The 17,200-nt window shown below is 51.2% G+C and overlaps 4 protein-coding genes across 7 annotated transcripts in view; 2 read left to right on the forward strand and 2 right to left on the reverse strand.

The window, feature by feature from the left end:
- Positions 1-320: 320 nt before the first annotated feature.
- Positions 321-3,384, forward strand: LOC122368152 (serine/threonine-protein kinase mos-like). Its single transcript, XM_043341821.1, has 5 exons — positions 321-821; positions 1,102-1,469; positions 1,907-2,123; positions 2,403-2,562; positions 2,884-3,384. Exons 1-5 carry the CDS (start codon positions 544-546, stop codon positions 3,220-3,222), a joined length of 1,362 nt encoding a protein of 453 aa, XP_043197756.1. The 5' UTR covers positions 321-543; the 3' UTR covers positions 3,223-3,384.
- Positions 3,385-3,459: 75 nt separating this feature from the next.
- LOC122368153 (U6 snRNA-associated Sm-like protein LSm5) lies at positions 3,460-7,834 on the reverse strand. Its single transcript, XM_043341822.1, has 3 exons — positions 7,505-7,834; positions 4,180-4,376; positions 3,460-3,641 (listed from the first exon to the last, which is right to left on the reverse strand). The coding sequence occupies exons 1-3, from the start codon at positions 7,548-7,550 to the stop codon at positions 3,609-3,611; spliced, it is 276 nt and encodes a 91-aa protein (XP_043197757.1). The 5' UTR covers positions 7,551-7,834; the 3' UTR covers positions 3,460-3,608.
- A 330-nt stretch (positions 7,835-8,164) lies between these two features.
- LOC122368159 (UDP-N-acetylhexosamine pyrophosphorylase-like) overlaps positions 8,165-17,200 on the forward strand; it is a 55,783-nt gene continuing 46,747 nt past the window's right edge. For 2 of the 4 annotated variants that reach the window (XM_043341826.1, XM_043341830.1), the window contains exon 1: positions 8,292-8,316. The gene's annotated coding sequence lies outside the window, so the exon portion shown is untranslated. Of the gene's footprint in view, positions 8,226-8,291; positions 8,317-17,200 lie in introns of those variants that run through there. The other 2 variants (XM_043341829.1, XM_043341828.1) reach the window with 2 other exon arrangements.
- LOC122368160 lies at positions 9,279-16,981 on the reverse strand. Its single transcript, XM_043341832.1, has 10 exons — positions 16,899-16,981; positions 16,183-16,263; positions 15,669-15,815; positions 15,003-15,124; positions 14,000-14,272; positions 12,978-13,327; positions 12,674-12,852; positions 11,939-12,195; positions 11,087-11,245; positions 9,279-10,464 (listed from the first exon to the last, which is right to left on the reverse strand). The coding sequence occupies exons 1-9, from the start codon at positions 16,908-16,910 to the stop codon at positions 11,092-11,094; spliced, it is 1,575 nt and encodes a 524-aa protein (XP_043197767.1). The 5' UTR covers positions 16,911-16,981; the 3' UTR covers positions 9,279-10,464; positions 11,087-11,091.

Here is a 17,200-nt window from a genome sequence, read left to right on the forward strand (position 1 = left end):
GCAGGACAACCCCGGTGCCTTGGCCCGTCCCGTTCGGGTGGAGCGAATAACGACTACGATTAGCATTGCCTGGAGCGTACCGGCTCGGATGTGACGCATCCCGCTCTGTGCAGACCGGGGGCGGCACACGGAGCCGGTAAAATGACCGGCGGGCCGCACCCGCGGTCACTCACCGAGCGCTCATATACCTGGGTGCCGAGGAAACTGCGCGCTCAGCGCCGACCACTGAAATGTCGGCCTGCACCCCGCTCTGGTGACCTCGGCTCGCCCGTGGCTCACCGGTGACACGGTCAGCGGGGTCGCCCGGGGCGCGGAGGATCGGCCGGGAGACCCGGGCAGCGACCTCCGTGGTCGCGGAGCTCAGATACCCAGCCGCCTCTGCCCCGGTGAGACCGTGACGATGGGGGTGGTTCGATTCGGCTCTGAGCGGCGGGTGACGTGACAGGAAACAGTGCAGAAGGAAATAGCTGCAGTTTGCAGTGAGTGGGCGTGTGTCGGCCACTGACACGGCTGACACGGCTGACAGTCCGGCCGACAGTCACCATGTCGGGCGTCCGTCACCTGCTGACGGTCGGATGTCGGTCGAGGTCACTGACCCCGACCGGCCGCGGCGGGCCGGTGTCGCCGGCGGCCGGCCGTCGTCTCTCGCTGCACGCGTCGCCCCGGGACCCGGCCGGCCCCCCGCCGGGGGCGCTCCAGCTGTCCGTTCCGGCCCCCGGCCCCGGCGCCGGCGCCCGGCGGCCCCGGCGTGGCTCGGCCGTCTCGCCCGTAGCTCTGCTGTTCCGGCGGTCACCGCTGCGACCTGACCAGCCCTGGAACAGGTGAGCTGAGCAGTGAGCAATGAGCGTAATAGGCACTTTTTAGATGACCCAAATGGAATCCATTCAGAACGATAGGTCAGGATCGAGAAGACTAGAGACGTAATTCGCGTCACCTGGTTCGTGGTTGAATACCGCCGAAGACGGTCGGCTTGCGTTGCATCGCATTGCTGATTGCATCGGCCGGTGTGAGGTGTCATTGCAGAGACCAGAGAGCTGATTAGATACTAATTAGTTTTACTAATGTTTGTGCAGTGTTTCGATGATGGACAATATCCGGCAGGTCCATTCTGCCCCGGCCGTCTCTGCTGGTGACGCCGGGGTCGCCGCCGGACGAGATCCCTGATCCGTTCGCCAGCGGGGACGTACGCAGCGCCACCTGTCACAAAACAGACGAGGATGACAGCGCCACCTACACAGCTGCGAGCCCCGCCAGCCCGGCGCCGGTGCGTCTGGACGGCGAGCCTCCGCCGGGCGCCCCTCGGACTCCGGTGATCACTGGACGCCGGCGAGGGAGCTGGACCGGCGCCGGACTGAAGTTCGATACCCCGGAGCGGACGGAGGTGGAGGAACACGGCCTGGACTCGCACCCGGATGTGCCCGTGCTCGGCAGAGGCGCCTTCGGAACGGTGGTGCTGGGAAGGAGGAGAGGTGAGTGCCCGAATGGCTACTACGTCTTCACTGCTCTCTAGATTATCTCCTGTCTGAGCTTTTCACAAAATTAGCAGTCTGTGGAGCTTGATGAGCGATATGCCTTCTCAATGAAGCCCCAAATCATCTCCAATGGGGCAGCAGCCGACAAAAATTAGTGGAACAATCATTCCCGGTAGTTGTCAATCGTTCGAGCCCCAATCGCCAGATGTCTGTCGTCTGACGCCCCCTCACCGCGGACCGGCAGAGCGGCCGGTGGCGGTAAAGGTGGTGTATGTGTGCAGTGTGACGCTCCTCCCCCCCCCCCCCCACTGCGGCCGGTGGCGGTGCAGGTGGTGTATGTGTGACGCCCCCCCCCCCCTCCCCACCTCCCTGCGGCCGGTGAAGGTGGCGGATGTCTGTCGTCTGATACCCCTCCCCTCCCTGCGGTCCGGCAGAGCGTCCGGTGGCTGTGAAGGTGGTGCGCGGCCGGCCGCCCAGTGCCGGCGACCTGCTGGCGCGCCGGCTGCGTCACCCGCACCTGGTGGCCGTCTACGGCGTATACGGTGTGAACGCGGCCTTCTCCACCGTGGAGATGGAGTACTGCGGCGGCGCCAGCCTGCAGGCGCTGCTGGACGCCGCCGACGGACCCCTGCCGGCCGCCGATGTCGCCAGGTGCGCAGACAGGTTTCACAGGACCTGACCAGACACTGAAGGTAGTGAGCAAGATAAACTCAAACGCTGTTCGACATGTCAATGATACTAATGATAACCTTCCTACGAGCTGATCGAAACAATTCAGCGGCCGTTGAGGTCTCAGAGCTCTGGCACTCGCTGCTTATACAGTTTACCTTACGGCTTACTGCTAGTTCTCATCAGGGCTGATTATTGATATCAGACAATGCCACTGGCGCTCCCCTCGCCCCCTGAGCAGCAGGTCTGTCTCTGTCGCAGGTTCGTGACACAGCTGGTCTCCGCGCTGGCCTACTGTCATGGAGAGGGGGTGATTCACCTGGACCTGAAGCCGGCAAACGTGATCGTCACCCGCGCCGGCGATCTGAAATTGGGGGACTTTGGCAGCGCGCGCAGCGTCGATGACCCCGAGGCACGCGGGGTGAGCATGAGGGTGTCGACTGTCGAGAGAGGTGTTTGGGTGCTGATTGAGATGACAGTCTGTTACTGTTCAGGTTCAAAGTTGAGTGCTTTTATGAATGACGAGGCGACACACAACTCGTGTTTAATTTGTCCGGAGCGGACTATTGAGAGTCCAGGTAATAATTTTACCTCTTGGCGAGAAGGCAATAATTATTCAAAAACAAAAGCAAGCATCGCACAATCCCCAAAATGTTAATGCTCATCGTGTCGCTAATTGATATTTCGGGCTCACAGACACATGCGACTGTTCAGTACGTCCGTCCCCCACGTCTGCCCGCAGAGTGGAGCACGCGGCACCGTGCCCTACATGGCCCCGGAGCTGTTCCGCGGCGAGCGCGCCACGTGCCGGGCGGACGTGTACGCACTGGGCGTGTGCACGTGGCAGCTGCTGAGTGGGCGGCGCCCGTTCGCCGGCCTCCAGCCCGAGACGGTCATCTACATCGTGGTGGCGCTGCGGCGGCGGCCCGAACCGCAGCTTCCCGCCGCGGCCGGCAGGTGGCAGTGTGTGGTGGAGCGCTGCTGGGCGCATGAGGCCCGCTCGCGGCCCGACGCCGAGCAGCTCGAGCGCTGGCTGCTGGCGCTGGACGGCGACGGTGTCTGGATCCGGGATCCGTTCTGAGGCGCCGGGCCGGGCTGGAATGCGGACGGCTCAATGGACGGCTCAATGAGCCCAGTTTCTCGGCACTCCCGCTGATATTTTATGCCGTCCAGTTTTGTTGATATTTTATCGTTATTTTATTGTTCATCGTTGCACACAAATCAAATATATTCATCAGGCATGTTATAACAGGATTTATGATGCGGCTCAGAAGCATTGAAAAACTTCAAATTACGGTAGAGACAAAGGATAGAAAGAATAGGGAGGACTGCTCTATCCTGCATAAAACTCAGCGAGTTTGGACAATCTTATATTATAACAAATGACATGGCGACATAGAATACAGGGCAGGGATGTCAGGGCATGATGAGATGAGATGGCTCCGAGCTGGGCCCGAGCGCGTTGGCTCAGTTATCCGGCATCTCTCCTCCCGGCACGAGCTGAAAAGAACGGGCGGCCGTCGCCTCGTTGAAACAAACACCACGTCACATCCGCACCAGCACAGATGTAAACTTAGCCTGCAAGCACGCAGGTTATGAATGGATTTTGAAACACAAGTTCCCTAGCAAAAGCTCACATTACTTTAAGCAACGCAGGTGCCCATTGCACATGATCTAAAGACTTAAGACGTAATAAGATGTCATAATGGGGTCAGCCATTTTAATATGACCCCATTCCACATGTTTTCAAGTACTGGACTTTAACACCTAGCACCACTGCCTAACTACACAATAGATAGAATACTGGAACAATATTGAGAAAATATGAGTTTGAAAAAATGAAAAAAGCTTTGAGTTTAGGGATTTCAAAAAGTAAGTTTATTTTAAGAAAACAGAACAGAGAAAGTAACAATAAAAAACATTTGTATTGGATGAGCATGTCCAAAGGGGGATAGTTGACCAAAAAATGCTACTGTACAATTGTTAAAATGACCTCTATATGTGGCCAACTTTCACTGCAGCTAGCCTCCATCCTCACCATGGTGATGTTGTTGCCATTGAGCAGGATCGTCTCCAGCTTGGTGACACGTCGGCCCTCAGGTGTGCTCTCATACTCAGTCACATCCTCCAGCACCATGTTGACAAAGTCATCAAACCCACACAGTGTGCCCACAATCTCTTTGTCATTCTTCATTATGATGTGTAGACGAGACCCAATACATTTGTCCACCAGCTCTGCCGGGCATAGGAATGCATTCATTGAAGCTGCAGTGCAGTGAGGCTGAAGCTTGAGCTAAGAGCCTAGGTAGTGGGTACCAACTTGGCTATTAATATGCAAACAAGTTTGACAGAGAGCTGCAGCTGGTGTCTGGTGATGGGTGCCAATCGGTGCCAATGCTATGCCACTGGGTTCCATGACAACTGAACCAGTGACAACTGAACCAGGACAACTGAACCAGTGACAACTGAACCCGTGACAACTGAACCAGTGACAGCTGAACCAGGGACAACTGAACCAGTGACAACTGAACCAGGGACAACTGAACCAGTGTCAACTGAACCAGTGACAACTGAACCAGGGACAACTGAACCAGTGACAACTGAACCAGTGGACAACCGAACCAGTGGACAACTGAACCAGTAGACAACTGAACCAGTAGACAACTGAACCAGTAGACAACTGAACCAGTGACAACTGAACCAGTGACAACTGAACCAGTGACAACTGAACCAGTGACAACTGAACCATTGGACAACTGAACCAGTGACAACTGAACCAGTGGACAACTGAACCAGTGACAACTGAACCAGTGGACAACTGAACCAGTGGACAACTGAACCAGTGACAACTGAACCAGTGGCAACTGAACCAGTGACAACTGAACCAGAGACATCTGAACCAGAGACATCTGAACCAGTGACAATTGAACCAGTGACAACTGAACCAGTAGCCCAGCCAGCCAATTTTACTCCGGGCCCAAGCAGGCTAAAGTGAGGCTTGCCCGATATTTTTAGTCGGGCAAAAGTCGGCTAGCGCTTGGGCTAAAGCCGGCTAGCGTTTGGGCAGTCGGCGTATGACTCAAAAACGCCGACTGAAGCCAATGCTCTGCCGGAGGTATGCGCGCTCGGCGAGCTCAGCAGGAGTTCAGCCCGCCTGTGGGCCCAGAGGAATCTCCGGTATATAAATGGATTGACTGCTCGGGCTTACATCGGGCTTGCGCCAAACGTCGCGCAACTAGGGCGTAACTACGGCTGTCCAGGGGGCTGTTCACGGGCCCTGTGTGCGGTCGGACCGCACACAGCCTCGAAGCTCCGCCCACTGCGTCCCTACGTCAGCCTTCCGTCACCGCACACAGCGATCGCTGTGGCCGGTCGGGACTGGCCACAGCGGACCGTCCACCGCACGCAGCCGTGACGTCAGAACCGCCTACCCATCCCCTACCCCCACGCCTGCTGGACGCACCGCACACACCGCACGCAGCAGTGTGCGGTGCCCGTGTGTAGCAGTGTAGCGCTTGGGCTAAAGCCGGCTAGCGTTTGGGCAGTCGGCTTATGACTCAAAAACGCCGACTGAAGCCAATGCTCTGCCGGAGGTATGCGCGCTCGGCGAGCTCAGGACAGCCGTAGTTACGCCCTAGTTGCGCGACGTTTGGCGCAAGCCCGATGTAAGCCCGAGCAGTCAATCCATTTATATACCGGAGATTCCTCTGGGCCCACAGGCGGGCTGAACTCTGCCAAGCCCACGTTACATGCCCTGTCTGTCCCGAGTTACGCCATCAAAGTGAATATTATTTATACGTTGCTAACTATTCGGGCGTCCCAGGTGTGCGTAACGGCTACACAGTACACACCAGTTCGCGACCACCAGGCTCTGTCAGCCCTGTCAGCCATCGTACGGCTCTCGGACGGACACTTTAAAGGGACCCTCCCACCTTCAAAAAAGTTAATGAATTGGCATGAAAGTGATGTCGCTTGGTTCAGAAAGAGCAAAAACGGATATCTACCAAATTTCATCGAAAAATATTCACCGGTTTTCAAGATATTAGACTTTTACTTTTGTTTACTTTTTGGGATCTCCGCTGTTCCTAGCGACTTTATTTAAAAGTGCGGCATTTGTTGCGCGCAAAGCAGCATATACCACCGCGTGCTACAAAACGTTTTAGTCAAACATTTAACGGACGTTCGAAAGCCTGATGACGTCATCAGATTCCCGTAATGGTTAAGAGATAGGGACCACGCTGGTCCCACCCTGCAAGTAAAGGGAAGAAATTTCTTGAACACCATAAAGCTGGGGGGGTTGCGAAGGATAAATGGTGGTTTCTGAGCCTGGCCGCAAACTTGGCTATCTCAACTCAAAACTAATGTTAAGGTGGGAGGGTCCCTTTAATAGATCGGACACAGATCAATTGGCAGACTGGCAGATTGGTACAGTCCGTCCGTCCAGCCACGCGCTACCATATACCTATACAGCGCAGTACGACATTTGAATTGTTTCTGCCTTCTGGTTCAGTTGTCTACTGGTTCAGTTGTCTACTGGTTCAGTCGTCACTGGTTCAGTTGTCCACTGGTTCAGTTGTCCACTGGTTCAGTTGTCCACTGGTTCAGTTGTCCACTGGCTCAGTTGTCACTGGTTCAGTTGTCCGCTGGTTCAGTTGTTCGCTGGTTCAGTCATCACTGGTTCAGTTGTCCACTGGTTCAGTTGTCCACTGGTTCAATTGTCCACTGGTTCAGTTGTCCACTGGTTCAGTTGTCCACTGGTTCAGTTGTCCACTGGTTCAGTTGTCCACTGGTTCAGTTGTCACTGGTTCAGTTGTCTACTGGTTCAGTTGTCACTGGTTCAGTTGTCACTGGCTCAGTTGTCACTGGTTCAGTTGTCACTGGTTCAGTTGTCACTGGTTCAGTTGTCACTGGTTCAGTTGTCACTGGTTCAGTTGTCTACTGGTTCAGTTGTCCACTGGTTCAGTTGTCATACTGGTTCAGTTGTCATACTGGTTCAGTTATCACTGGTTCAGTTGTCGCTGGTTCAGTTGTCACTGGTTCAGTTGTCGCTGGTTCAGCTGTCACTGGTTCAGTTGTCACTGGTTCAGTTGTCGCTGGTTCAGTTGTCGCTGGTTCAGTTGTCTCTGGTTCAGTTTTACTGGTTCAGTTGTCCAACTTGTCACTGGTTCAGTTGTCTGCCTACCATGCCACTGAGCCAGCGATCTCGACCAAGCAACCAAGGTATGCCCGTTAATGTTAGTGTAGTTATAGATTGTTATAGTTTACTAAGCAAAATTTTCCATTGAATACAATGAAAGTTTTAGTTTCATTCAGTTTCAGTTTTATTCCAATGAATAAAACTGAAACAGGGAAATTACACTTACCCAGTGGCAGAATTTGGTTGGTAGTTGGAGTGGGTACCGATGTCATTTTGACTGCTCAAATTTTACAGTATTGTATATGGGGCCTTGCAGTATCAACTGGAAAACCTTAATTATACCCCAGAAGCGACCATCGATAATGATAAGTCAAAGGAGTCAAAGTCGAAATCGACGATATGACTCCGGTTGATGATCCTTTGAGACAAAATTGTTCTTTCTCTTATACGCGTACGCTCACATAGCTCACAAGCAGTCATGTGCGAGTAACCATTGGTAAATTTTGGCTGTCGTTCCTTCTTCAATAGCTTAAGTGTAGATTTTGAACATGTTGAAAGCGGGCAGGAGCGCTTTGCAATTGTGTTAGCTGCGCATTTTCTGACGCATTATTTTGCTACCAAATCGAGGAATCTTTCGTGTCGAAAATCACATTGATTGCACTGCCAAAAATTTGCCAAAAATCACCTGTCAAAGTGTCAATGTCCTTTACACTAAGATGAATTTCACAAACATATCATTTAAAGTAAATATCGAATCTGTGTTGCTTTTTAGAATTGGAGCTTTGCTAGCAACTCTTTTAATCAGAAGTACGTTTTAATTTAGCGGTCCCCAGCTGCGTTAAGTTTGTATGTGATGCGCATGTTTACACTTTATCAGAAATCGACACCGCGCTTTTGCTGAAGCCATGCCTCTCGATAGTCGATAAAGGTAATTAAAAGCTTGAAAGGTAAATAACAGCTCGCAGTATGATTTTATTTATCAAATATGTTACCCTTTGTGGTCGCAGCCCATTCAAGATGCCAGATGGTGCTTGGTTTACGCGCTGCATGTTGCATCTGTTTCAGTTTCAGTTTGAGTTTGTTTCATCATTGTCATTGCATCAATTTTTTTAAAGTTACATTTTTTGTTCTGGAAGTGTTCGGGTATATCTCTATTCACCTAGTGTTCTTCTTAAACTGATATTCACCTGCTCACGTTGATATAAGATAATTGAGTCCAATCTCATTTTCTGATGGCCTAGACATTGACTCAAACCGAGCCAGAGTGGAGTGGAGTCAGTGGTTTGACAGAAGCAAGTGATTCCAGGGCCCTGTTTCACCGCCCGACGCTGCGCGCGCTGCAGCGCGCTGGAAGCTGAGGCGTACCCCTGACGTCACTCGAATGACGTTGCGTGCGATCAGTTAGCTTATGATGAATGGCGTTGGGAACGCGTATTTTGAATTCACCATAGGGCTCAGCCACTCCTAGCGGAAAATTCTGTGGAATTCTCCCCCTGGCGACAAATGTGGGGAAATGAGCATAAATGTGTAAGTCCCTAGAAACTAATTCGTCCCAAGAAGTCCTCCACTACATTAGTGATGCAAGTTTGACTGGGGTATATTAGAGATGCAAATTACATGAAAAGATGTTATATTTTATGTTAAGATTGAGAAACCGTGCTTATAGTGGAAGGTATGTTAATGATGCAAACATATTAGCGAACTGGGAGTGGTCACTGGTCACCTGCTAATTTTGCGTCATTCCGCTAACGCTAGTTGAGCCAGTTATTGCTTGAAGCGTCATAACTTCGGTATAACTATACATCATTATTTGTTGGCTATTAACTGAGATCTGATTTCTTTATCTTTTAAAGAAGACTTAATATAAGAGAGATGGTAGCATCGTCTTGGTGTCATATCTGATCAAAGCGGCCATCCTCCAATGTCCCAACTTACCCCGCGGCGGGGGGTCAGTTGGGCCAGGGCCTAAGGCAAGTTGGTACACTAGGAAAAACAGTTTATCTAAACACATTTTTATTCATGTTTCACATGAACAATCATCGCTAATCCATGCGGGCATTAACGACAAAACACAAACGTTTGCAGTACTCCTGCGGCAAACAAAAAGGCACACACAACGACACTAGAAGAGAATATTTTCACAGCAAGAAAATCACTTTTGGTACCTGAAACACATTTGTAGCGATTATTAACAGCACTTACCTCAGCACGCGCCGACACCACGTTGACAAACAGACGGCGTTACTGTGCATGTACAAAATAAGTTTGAACGCCAACTGTCGAGAAGTATTGGAAATATCCCTTCCGTCCCAACTTACCCCCCCCCCCCCTGGCACCAACTTGCCCCGGTCACCCCCACTTCACCTCTACCACTCAGCGCCCCAGGGGGCGGTTCTGGTCAACACAGGTGGCCAGGCTGTGGGGCGCCGCCGACCGCCTGGCGGAGGCTGCCACGTAGCCGTGCTCCCCGGTGCGCGCGGAGCGGCACGGCCGTCCAGCGGGCCAGCGAGCGCGACCCCGCACGTTGGTGCTGGTGCGACGGGCAGTGCTGGTCGGCTGGACCGGAATCTGGGTGGCGTTCCGCCGGCAGCCCTGCGCACCCCCAAACTGGTGCAGAGCGGACTGGCGGCCAGCAGTGGGCAGCTGGCCCCACCTCTGCTGGAAGGCAGCGGCAGCCCTCTCCCAGGTGTCGTCCTGGACGACTGCCTCGCACATGAAGGCTGCCCACTCCTGGATGAACGCCACGGTTTGGCGTGTCCGGTCATCTGAGCGTCGCTGCTCAGCTCCACTGACAGCCGCCGCCGCAGCGGCGGGGTCCTCGAAGTCCATTGCGTCGTCGTCGTACTCCTCGGGACCAGGCGACGGCTGGGGCTGCGCGACTCCGGGGGCGCTGGCGGGCGTGGGGCCAGGAGGTGACGAGGTGGACGGCTCGGCGACCAGAGGGTCGAACCAGTTGCCTGGCAGCTGCTGGCTGGTCCCCATGGCGATGTCCATCAAGGCCCTCCGCGTCTCCTTTGTCGCCGTCGCCTCCGGCACAGCGCCAGTCTGCTGCCGCACGGCTCGGAGGTGTTTGCAGCCGCCAGTCCGCCGGTTCATCCTGCAGGTGCAGGCGCCGACGTTCAGGTCCACCAGGTAGGTGATGCCGACCGACGTCAGCGACTTCACCTGATAGGTGAACTCCGTCACCTGTGGGAGGGGCAACACATAAAATCCTGTAAAATTCGTATGTACAGTCTGTCTTAAAAGTACCGCGCAAAGTGACGGTGGATCCATCAAGCCTTACTGAAGAAAGGCCTGCTTTACTTTGAAAGTCACCGAACCAATTGACCTGGGGAATGGACGAGAATATCAATTGCTTTGATGACTCAAATTGAGCAGGCCCTTCCTCGGTCAGGCTTGATGGATCCACCGTTGCTTTTTCGCGGACTTTTAAGACAGACTGTACAACATAAACTGACGGACGGTTACTTGTACGAAAATCCGAACCTGTTCATTCGCCCCAGTACTGTCAGCTTGGCCTTTTAAAACAGACCCCCAAAGGGAAAAAAGAAGAAACAAGAAAAAAAAAACGCGAAACGAGTCACGAGATGTGGCACACAGCGCCAACACCACGCGGCCCTACAGTGGCACAGCGGTACAGTGACAGACTCTTGTGTGTGAATGCACAGCCATTTGGTTTATTGGTGCTTAGGGGCGCGCCGATTGCATTGGTCACTTTGCACAGCCATGTGGCAGTACGGGTGGGACCAGCATTGGAAAACGAGCTGTCTTATGTGACCTTAATCAGTTCTCGTGTCATGCAAAATACCTGCGTCACAGTGCCCGTTTCTTGGCTGGTGCCGCCGCGGACCGGCGCAGTGCCGCCCGCTGCCGGCCGTTGGTCACGTCGCACGCCCTCCTGGCGTAGTGCTTGCTGAGCTGGACCGTGGCGGAATCAAACAGCTGCAGCAGGTTGAACGCCCGAGTCCTGGAAAAACAGCGCGTGTCAAGCGAATATTTCAACAATTTCTTTGCAGCTATAATTAACGGTAGACTGCCAGCGTATGGACACAATAAGGCTTTCAGAAGAGCAACCAAAAGCACAACTAACAATTTCACAACCTACCCGAAATGCGAAAGTTTGTTTTTCTTCCACATGTAGGGTTAACAGAAATGTAAAACCGTGATATTCACAAGTTAATCCGTGTTAATCCATGAAAGTCACAAGTTAGTAATTAACGTCTTTGACGAAGGGATGTATGGTCCAATTCCGTTTCGGGGGCTTCAGGCTCTGAACTTTGGCAGACACTGGGGAGAATTGCACAGTCCTAGGGATTTTGATGGTGTTTTCGAGAACATTTTACCGGCTCACTCTCAGCCCTCCGACCTATATTGAAAGGAAAAACTACTCCCCTGCTTTGGCTTTTTTCCAATTATTTGTCTTTATTAATTGGAATTTGTCTGTAACTGCAACTTTGACATTTCTTCAACATTTGCCACTTTTGGGCAACCTTACAACTTGAAATATTTTAAAATAGTAATGAATCTATTGCAATACCTCCGGTCACCGAAACAGTTTTACAATCAACTTTAGTTAAAAGACAGGTTTGTCTATGAACGCCAGGTTAACTGTTTTATTTATTGAACCGCAATTAGGTGAAACATATGAATAAAGACTGACCTGTAGAGGACGGAGTCTTTGAGGACTCTGAAGGCGGACTCCACGATGTTGTTCGTGTTGTGTCCCCGGGTGGGGACATCCGTGCGGAGGCACAGCGCCCACTCTTGACGGCGGGCAGCGAAACCCTGCAGGTACTGGTCCAGCAGTGGGTAGCGCTCGCCCCACTCGGTAGCCACCAGCTCCATCGTCGTCGCTATCTCCGCCTCATTGTTGGCGTACACGAGCTGCTTGGCTAGTGCCATGATAGCCTGCCTGTGCTGGAAGAAAATGCACAATTTAACTGGTATCCGAGTGTGGGAGGCGGGAGGGGTGAAGGGTGAAGGGTGAAGGTAAATGTAAATATACGGGGTGTTTGAGATGAAATTAATCAAACTCATTTACGTTCTTTTACAGCCTTTAGACCAGTATCACTGCATGTCTATTCCTGACTGCCAGCCTATGTCTGTCTATGCCTGACTGCCTGCCTCTGCCTGCCTCTGCCCAGCTGTCTGCCTGCCTCTCTCTCTCTCTCTCTCTCTCTCTCTCTCTCTCTCTCTCTCTCTCTCTCTCTCTCTCTCTCTCTCTCTCTCTCTCTCTCTCTCTCTCTCCCTCCCTCTCTCTATGTCTCTGTCTCTTTCTGTGCCTCCCTCTCTCCCTCTCCCTCTCTCTCTCTCTCTCGCTCTCTCTCTGTGTTTCTCAAAAAGGGGTAATTAGACAAAAATGAACGGAAATTCATTCCCAGTAGAAACTACTCACTTGCTTGTCGATGCCATGTTTGCCGTTGTGAAGCCATCGCCAGACGGCCTGCAGCACGTGAAACGTGCACAGCAGGAGCCGCGCCTCAGGCCACACCGCCGACAGCGCGTTCCGCTCGGCCTGACAGTCGTCCGTCATGAAGCACAGAGGGCCGCGCCTTCCACGCCCGCCAAAGGCGCCTGTCAAAGAAGCATTCTCGGTCAAACACGATATTGGATTTTATACACCAATGCACAACTGACTGGACAATTCAGAGTTTAGCCGCCAGATATGGGAATTCATGGCAAATGTAGGTATATCGTACCGTCTGGTAAAATCCCGACGAGCAGCCGGAAGGCTTTGTCCACCACGGCCTCGGTCTCCGAGGTGGAGACGATGACACCGAGAGGCAGACCACCGGCCGGGCTCCAGCACATCAGCAGGAAGACGCGCTGGCCGTGCCGGTTCATCCCTCCTGAGGCGTCGACGAAGACCACCTCTCCCGCGTCGGGGAGCGTGTGGACGCGCTCCATCAGCGGCGTCACCGCCGCGATCACCGTCTCGCCGTCCTCGACTGAGACCGCCGTGCGGACGTCCTTCATGTGGCGGATGAGGTCCATGGTCTCCTCCTGGGTCGAGGCTGGGTAACGCTCCCGACAGTGCTTGTAGTACAGGCTGAAAACACATTGCATTGTCAATTGACTTCCAGCTGCAAGTGGTGGTCAGTTTCATTTTGTGATAAAATACCGATTGCATAACAGTGTACTTATGGTTAAGCTTCAGCTGTCCCACTTGTTCCTGATTCGTCCCAATCAAAATATAGCTTACCCCTCAGCGCATTGAATTACACAAATCCAAGGTGAAAATAATGTTAACCTGCGCTGGGCCGGAAGGGGGGCGTCTAGACGCCATTCCCCTTCAGGTTTTTCACGAATAGCAGGAAAACGGAAATGACCCTGACACATAGGCGTACGTAATATGATTATCGATAGCTTTTACTAAACCAGAGTGCATTTATCGCAGCGTAAAATGTTGCGAGTTTTTAGCACAACACAATTCATAGATAACAGTAGAACTGGATGTGACACGAAAACAGGCAGATTGCAATAGGGGACCCAAAAATTGTCAATGGCCAGATCAGTCTCGGATCGCAACCACATATCCCAGACATGCGGCCTTCTTTTCTGAGTAGCCCTATCATCTCTGCTCCGTGTAACGATCAATTGCATCTCATATATGAGAATCATGTGTAACTTTATAGGGAAAGTCTAATTATTTCAGATACTGTCCCTACAGACTTGCTAACTTGTGGCAGTGTGGCTTTGCATCAAGCTGTTAAAAACTTACTAGTAGACGGCCATCCTATCTGGGACAATGGCTCGGTCTGCGGCCACCGACGGGTAGGCGCTCCCATGCTTCTCCTGAAGCTGTAGTTTCAGGGTCTCCAGCGCCGTGGAGGGCGAGTGGTGGTGCTGGAACAGCTCCATCAGCCGGGCCTTCGTCAGCTCAGAGACGCGTCGATGTCTCAGAGCGGCAGCGTTGTCCACGGCGTGGTTGTGGGGCTTCTTGTTACATGTCACCCGTAGCTCGTAAGCCGCGCATGGGTCTGTAGACCTATTCCTGGAAAGGGAGGATTCGTCAACAAATATAAAAAACACGAGACGATGGTGTTATTCAGAAGAAATTCCGCTCCTTCCACGCACTTTTATAAGGTACCAGCAAGAAACCTTTTGAGGCAAGGAACGAGCGAGGTGAAATGTTTCGGATTATCACCGTTTTTAGTTTTCTGAGCCAAGATTGGCACAACTAAGAAAGATAGCGACTTGAAATCTTTTCGGCAGCGAACTCCTTCATCAAATATGTAGTTTTTTTTTCAATTGCGGTTGATCGTTTGATCAACTAAGGCGTTTGTAAAAAGCAGGGCTGCGGAGTCGGAGTCGGAGTCGGTCGGAGTCAACAGTTTTGGTCGGAGTCGGAGTCGATCTTTTTTCTTGGCCAGAGTCGATAAGATTTTACCGACTCCGGCCATGTAGTCCGAAAATCGCCTTTCATCAAGTGAAATTGTTGTCTGGTGAAAGCAAAATGGCAATTATCCCGATGATCCAAAGTGGTCAGACAACAAAATCGACCTACGATTTTGATCAGCCTTTTCTTTTCTCCCGAAGTTCACGTCTCTGCACTGGTTCGGTGAACCAAAGGGCCAAATAAATGCTTTCCAGAACTAATAGGTCGGAGTCGGAGTCAGAGTCGATTTTGTGAGGCCGGAGTCGGAGTCGGAGTTGGCTAAAGCTGGGTCGACTCCGCAGCCCTGGTAAAAGGTGCCAATGACAAAAGACGGTGAGAAACTTGCCGTTTTGGAATGTTGGCGACAGTCACTTTCAGGCGCAGGGGGCACCCGGTGTCCTTGGCGGATTGGTTTTTCCTCGGACGACTCGGCTTTTCTGGGACGTCGTGGTGACAACGAAGCCTGGCCTGAAAAAAAATTGACAACATTAACAAAAGTGATGAAATCAATTGCCACTCATTAGTCCGTCATTTAAATGAGGATGAAAGTTTCTCGATTTAAAAACGTTACCTTTTTAACTGACCCTGATCATGGTGTTTCATTAACCCGCACCTTCCTGCGATATAAAAGAGTCAAAGTTACTGGGTGCAGTGGCGCACCCAGGGAGGAGTCAGGGGGACAAAGGGGTCAGCTGACCCTCCCGAAATCTAGCGGGCCCGCTGGTAGGTGCCCGTCCAGTCCTCCGAGACACCCGGTATGACGGCTGGATGACTGGTCCTCAGTACGCGGCATCAAGCTGGGGATTCATGCAGCGAGCCCAGGCCGCCGGGCCCTCTGTCAGTAGACCCCGACAGGCTTTCATACGGCGGGTCTTTGCTGAACCCTCAGGAGGCTCTGCACCAGCAGAATTTTCCATTGGCGGGCACAGGTCGAGTGCTCGGGCAAAAGTACCCCCCTGCCGAGCTTTACACGGCGAGCCCAAACTGGTATTTCATAAACTAAAGCTCTCACCCAGTACACCACCCTTTGGCCATTCGACATGGAGTCGTACGTCGTCAGGGGGATGTTGGCGGCCTCTTGGTACAGCTGAATCCACTGCAGGGCCGATTCCTTTGACGCCGGACATCGGTAGGCCACAGTGGTGCCCTCCATCAACTCCTGAAACGAAATAATGCAAGGTCTCACTGGGGTATTCTTGTCTGGGACCAATGCACGATCGTATTACCGTAATAGTCAGCTATAATGCAGATGACAAATACTTAGTGACAAGACGCGTTATATTCAAATACAGATCACCGCACACACCACTCATACCAATAATATTGTCATTCACAATTGATAAAACTTTGTTACCGAAGCCTGTGGGGAAAGTTGATAGTTCCATTTTAAAAATGGAAGTTTTCATTTATAAAATGATTGCAACATGGCTCAAACCAATTACATATAATATGTGTTACTGCAAATTGAAATTGCCATCATCAGCAATTGCTATTGCTTTAAGCAAATTGCTATATTTGATGCTCACCGGTTCCAGGTCAGGAATCATATCAAGCTTCTCGCACAAGATGTACTTGGCATCAGCCTTCCAGATTACTTGGAAGTGATCCTGTTGGAAGAAGGAATGTTCCATAAAGTTGGTGGCGGACTTGTACCTATTCAATATTTAATATCAATATAGTAACAATGGTTACACGACTCATAATCTTCACTTACAGCATTTTTTTTAAATTATGTAAAGATTATAATTCTGCTGGTGATACCTATAGCCATGTGGGTAAATGTCAAGTTTAAGTCCTAAGCAGATTTCATGGATAATTTTTTTTCATATTCTTACATTATTTGGCCGATACACATGGAGGTCCCCGCTTCAAAATTAGTTAATTTTGAATTTAGTGTTTCCGACCATTATTTGACATCCTGAATCCAAAAATGATACTTATATGTCTCGTAACTAAAAGAAAAACATAATCAAACCTGAACTAACCTTACCTTTTCACCTATAACCTACCAATCTACTACCTACAAACCTACAATGCAACCTAAAACTTACAACCTAACGTAACCTAAAACATAATTTTTTTGCTGTTACAGATTTGTATCAACAGCGTCACAGTTATAGTTAGGACCTAAAGTTGACATATACCTGTATTTCTTGCGCCCTAACCCACAACAACAGCAACAACAACTGTATTTCTTGCAAAGAACATGCACCTAAAATGGAAATACTTATTAATCACCAACCTTTTCCAGCATCTTGAAGCATATATAGGCCTCCGCAATAAACGAGCAAACATGAGACACGAAAAAGGCGCTTTGGATTAAAAGGCGCGCCAGTGGCGCATATTTACGTCTGGACAACGAGTTGCGTTGGAGAGGCCGGAAATAGTGGCGATTTCAGGACCGCAAAAATGGACCGTCATTGGAATGATTCTTTTTTAAACCGTGCACTGTTTTCGGCCGGAATTTAATAGTTACTACAAAATATTTTTTAATTACGTTTCCACCAAGAATGAATGCCATCAGGACTAAATTTTTACTACTAA

This window comes from Amphibalanus amphitrite, unplaced genomic scaffold (assembly GCF_019059575.1).
Source record: "Amphibalanus amphitrite isolate SeventyFive unplaced genomic scaffold, NRLGWU_Aamphi_draft 000928F_arrow, whole genome shotgun sequence".
NCBI lineage: Eukaryota > Metazoa > Arthropoda > Thecostraca > Balanomorpha > Balanidae > Amphibalanus > Amphibalanus amphitrite.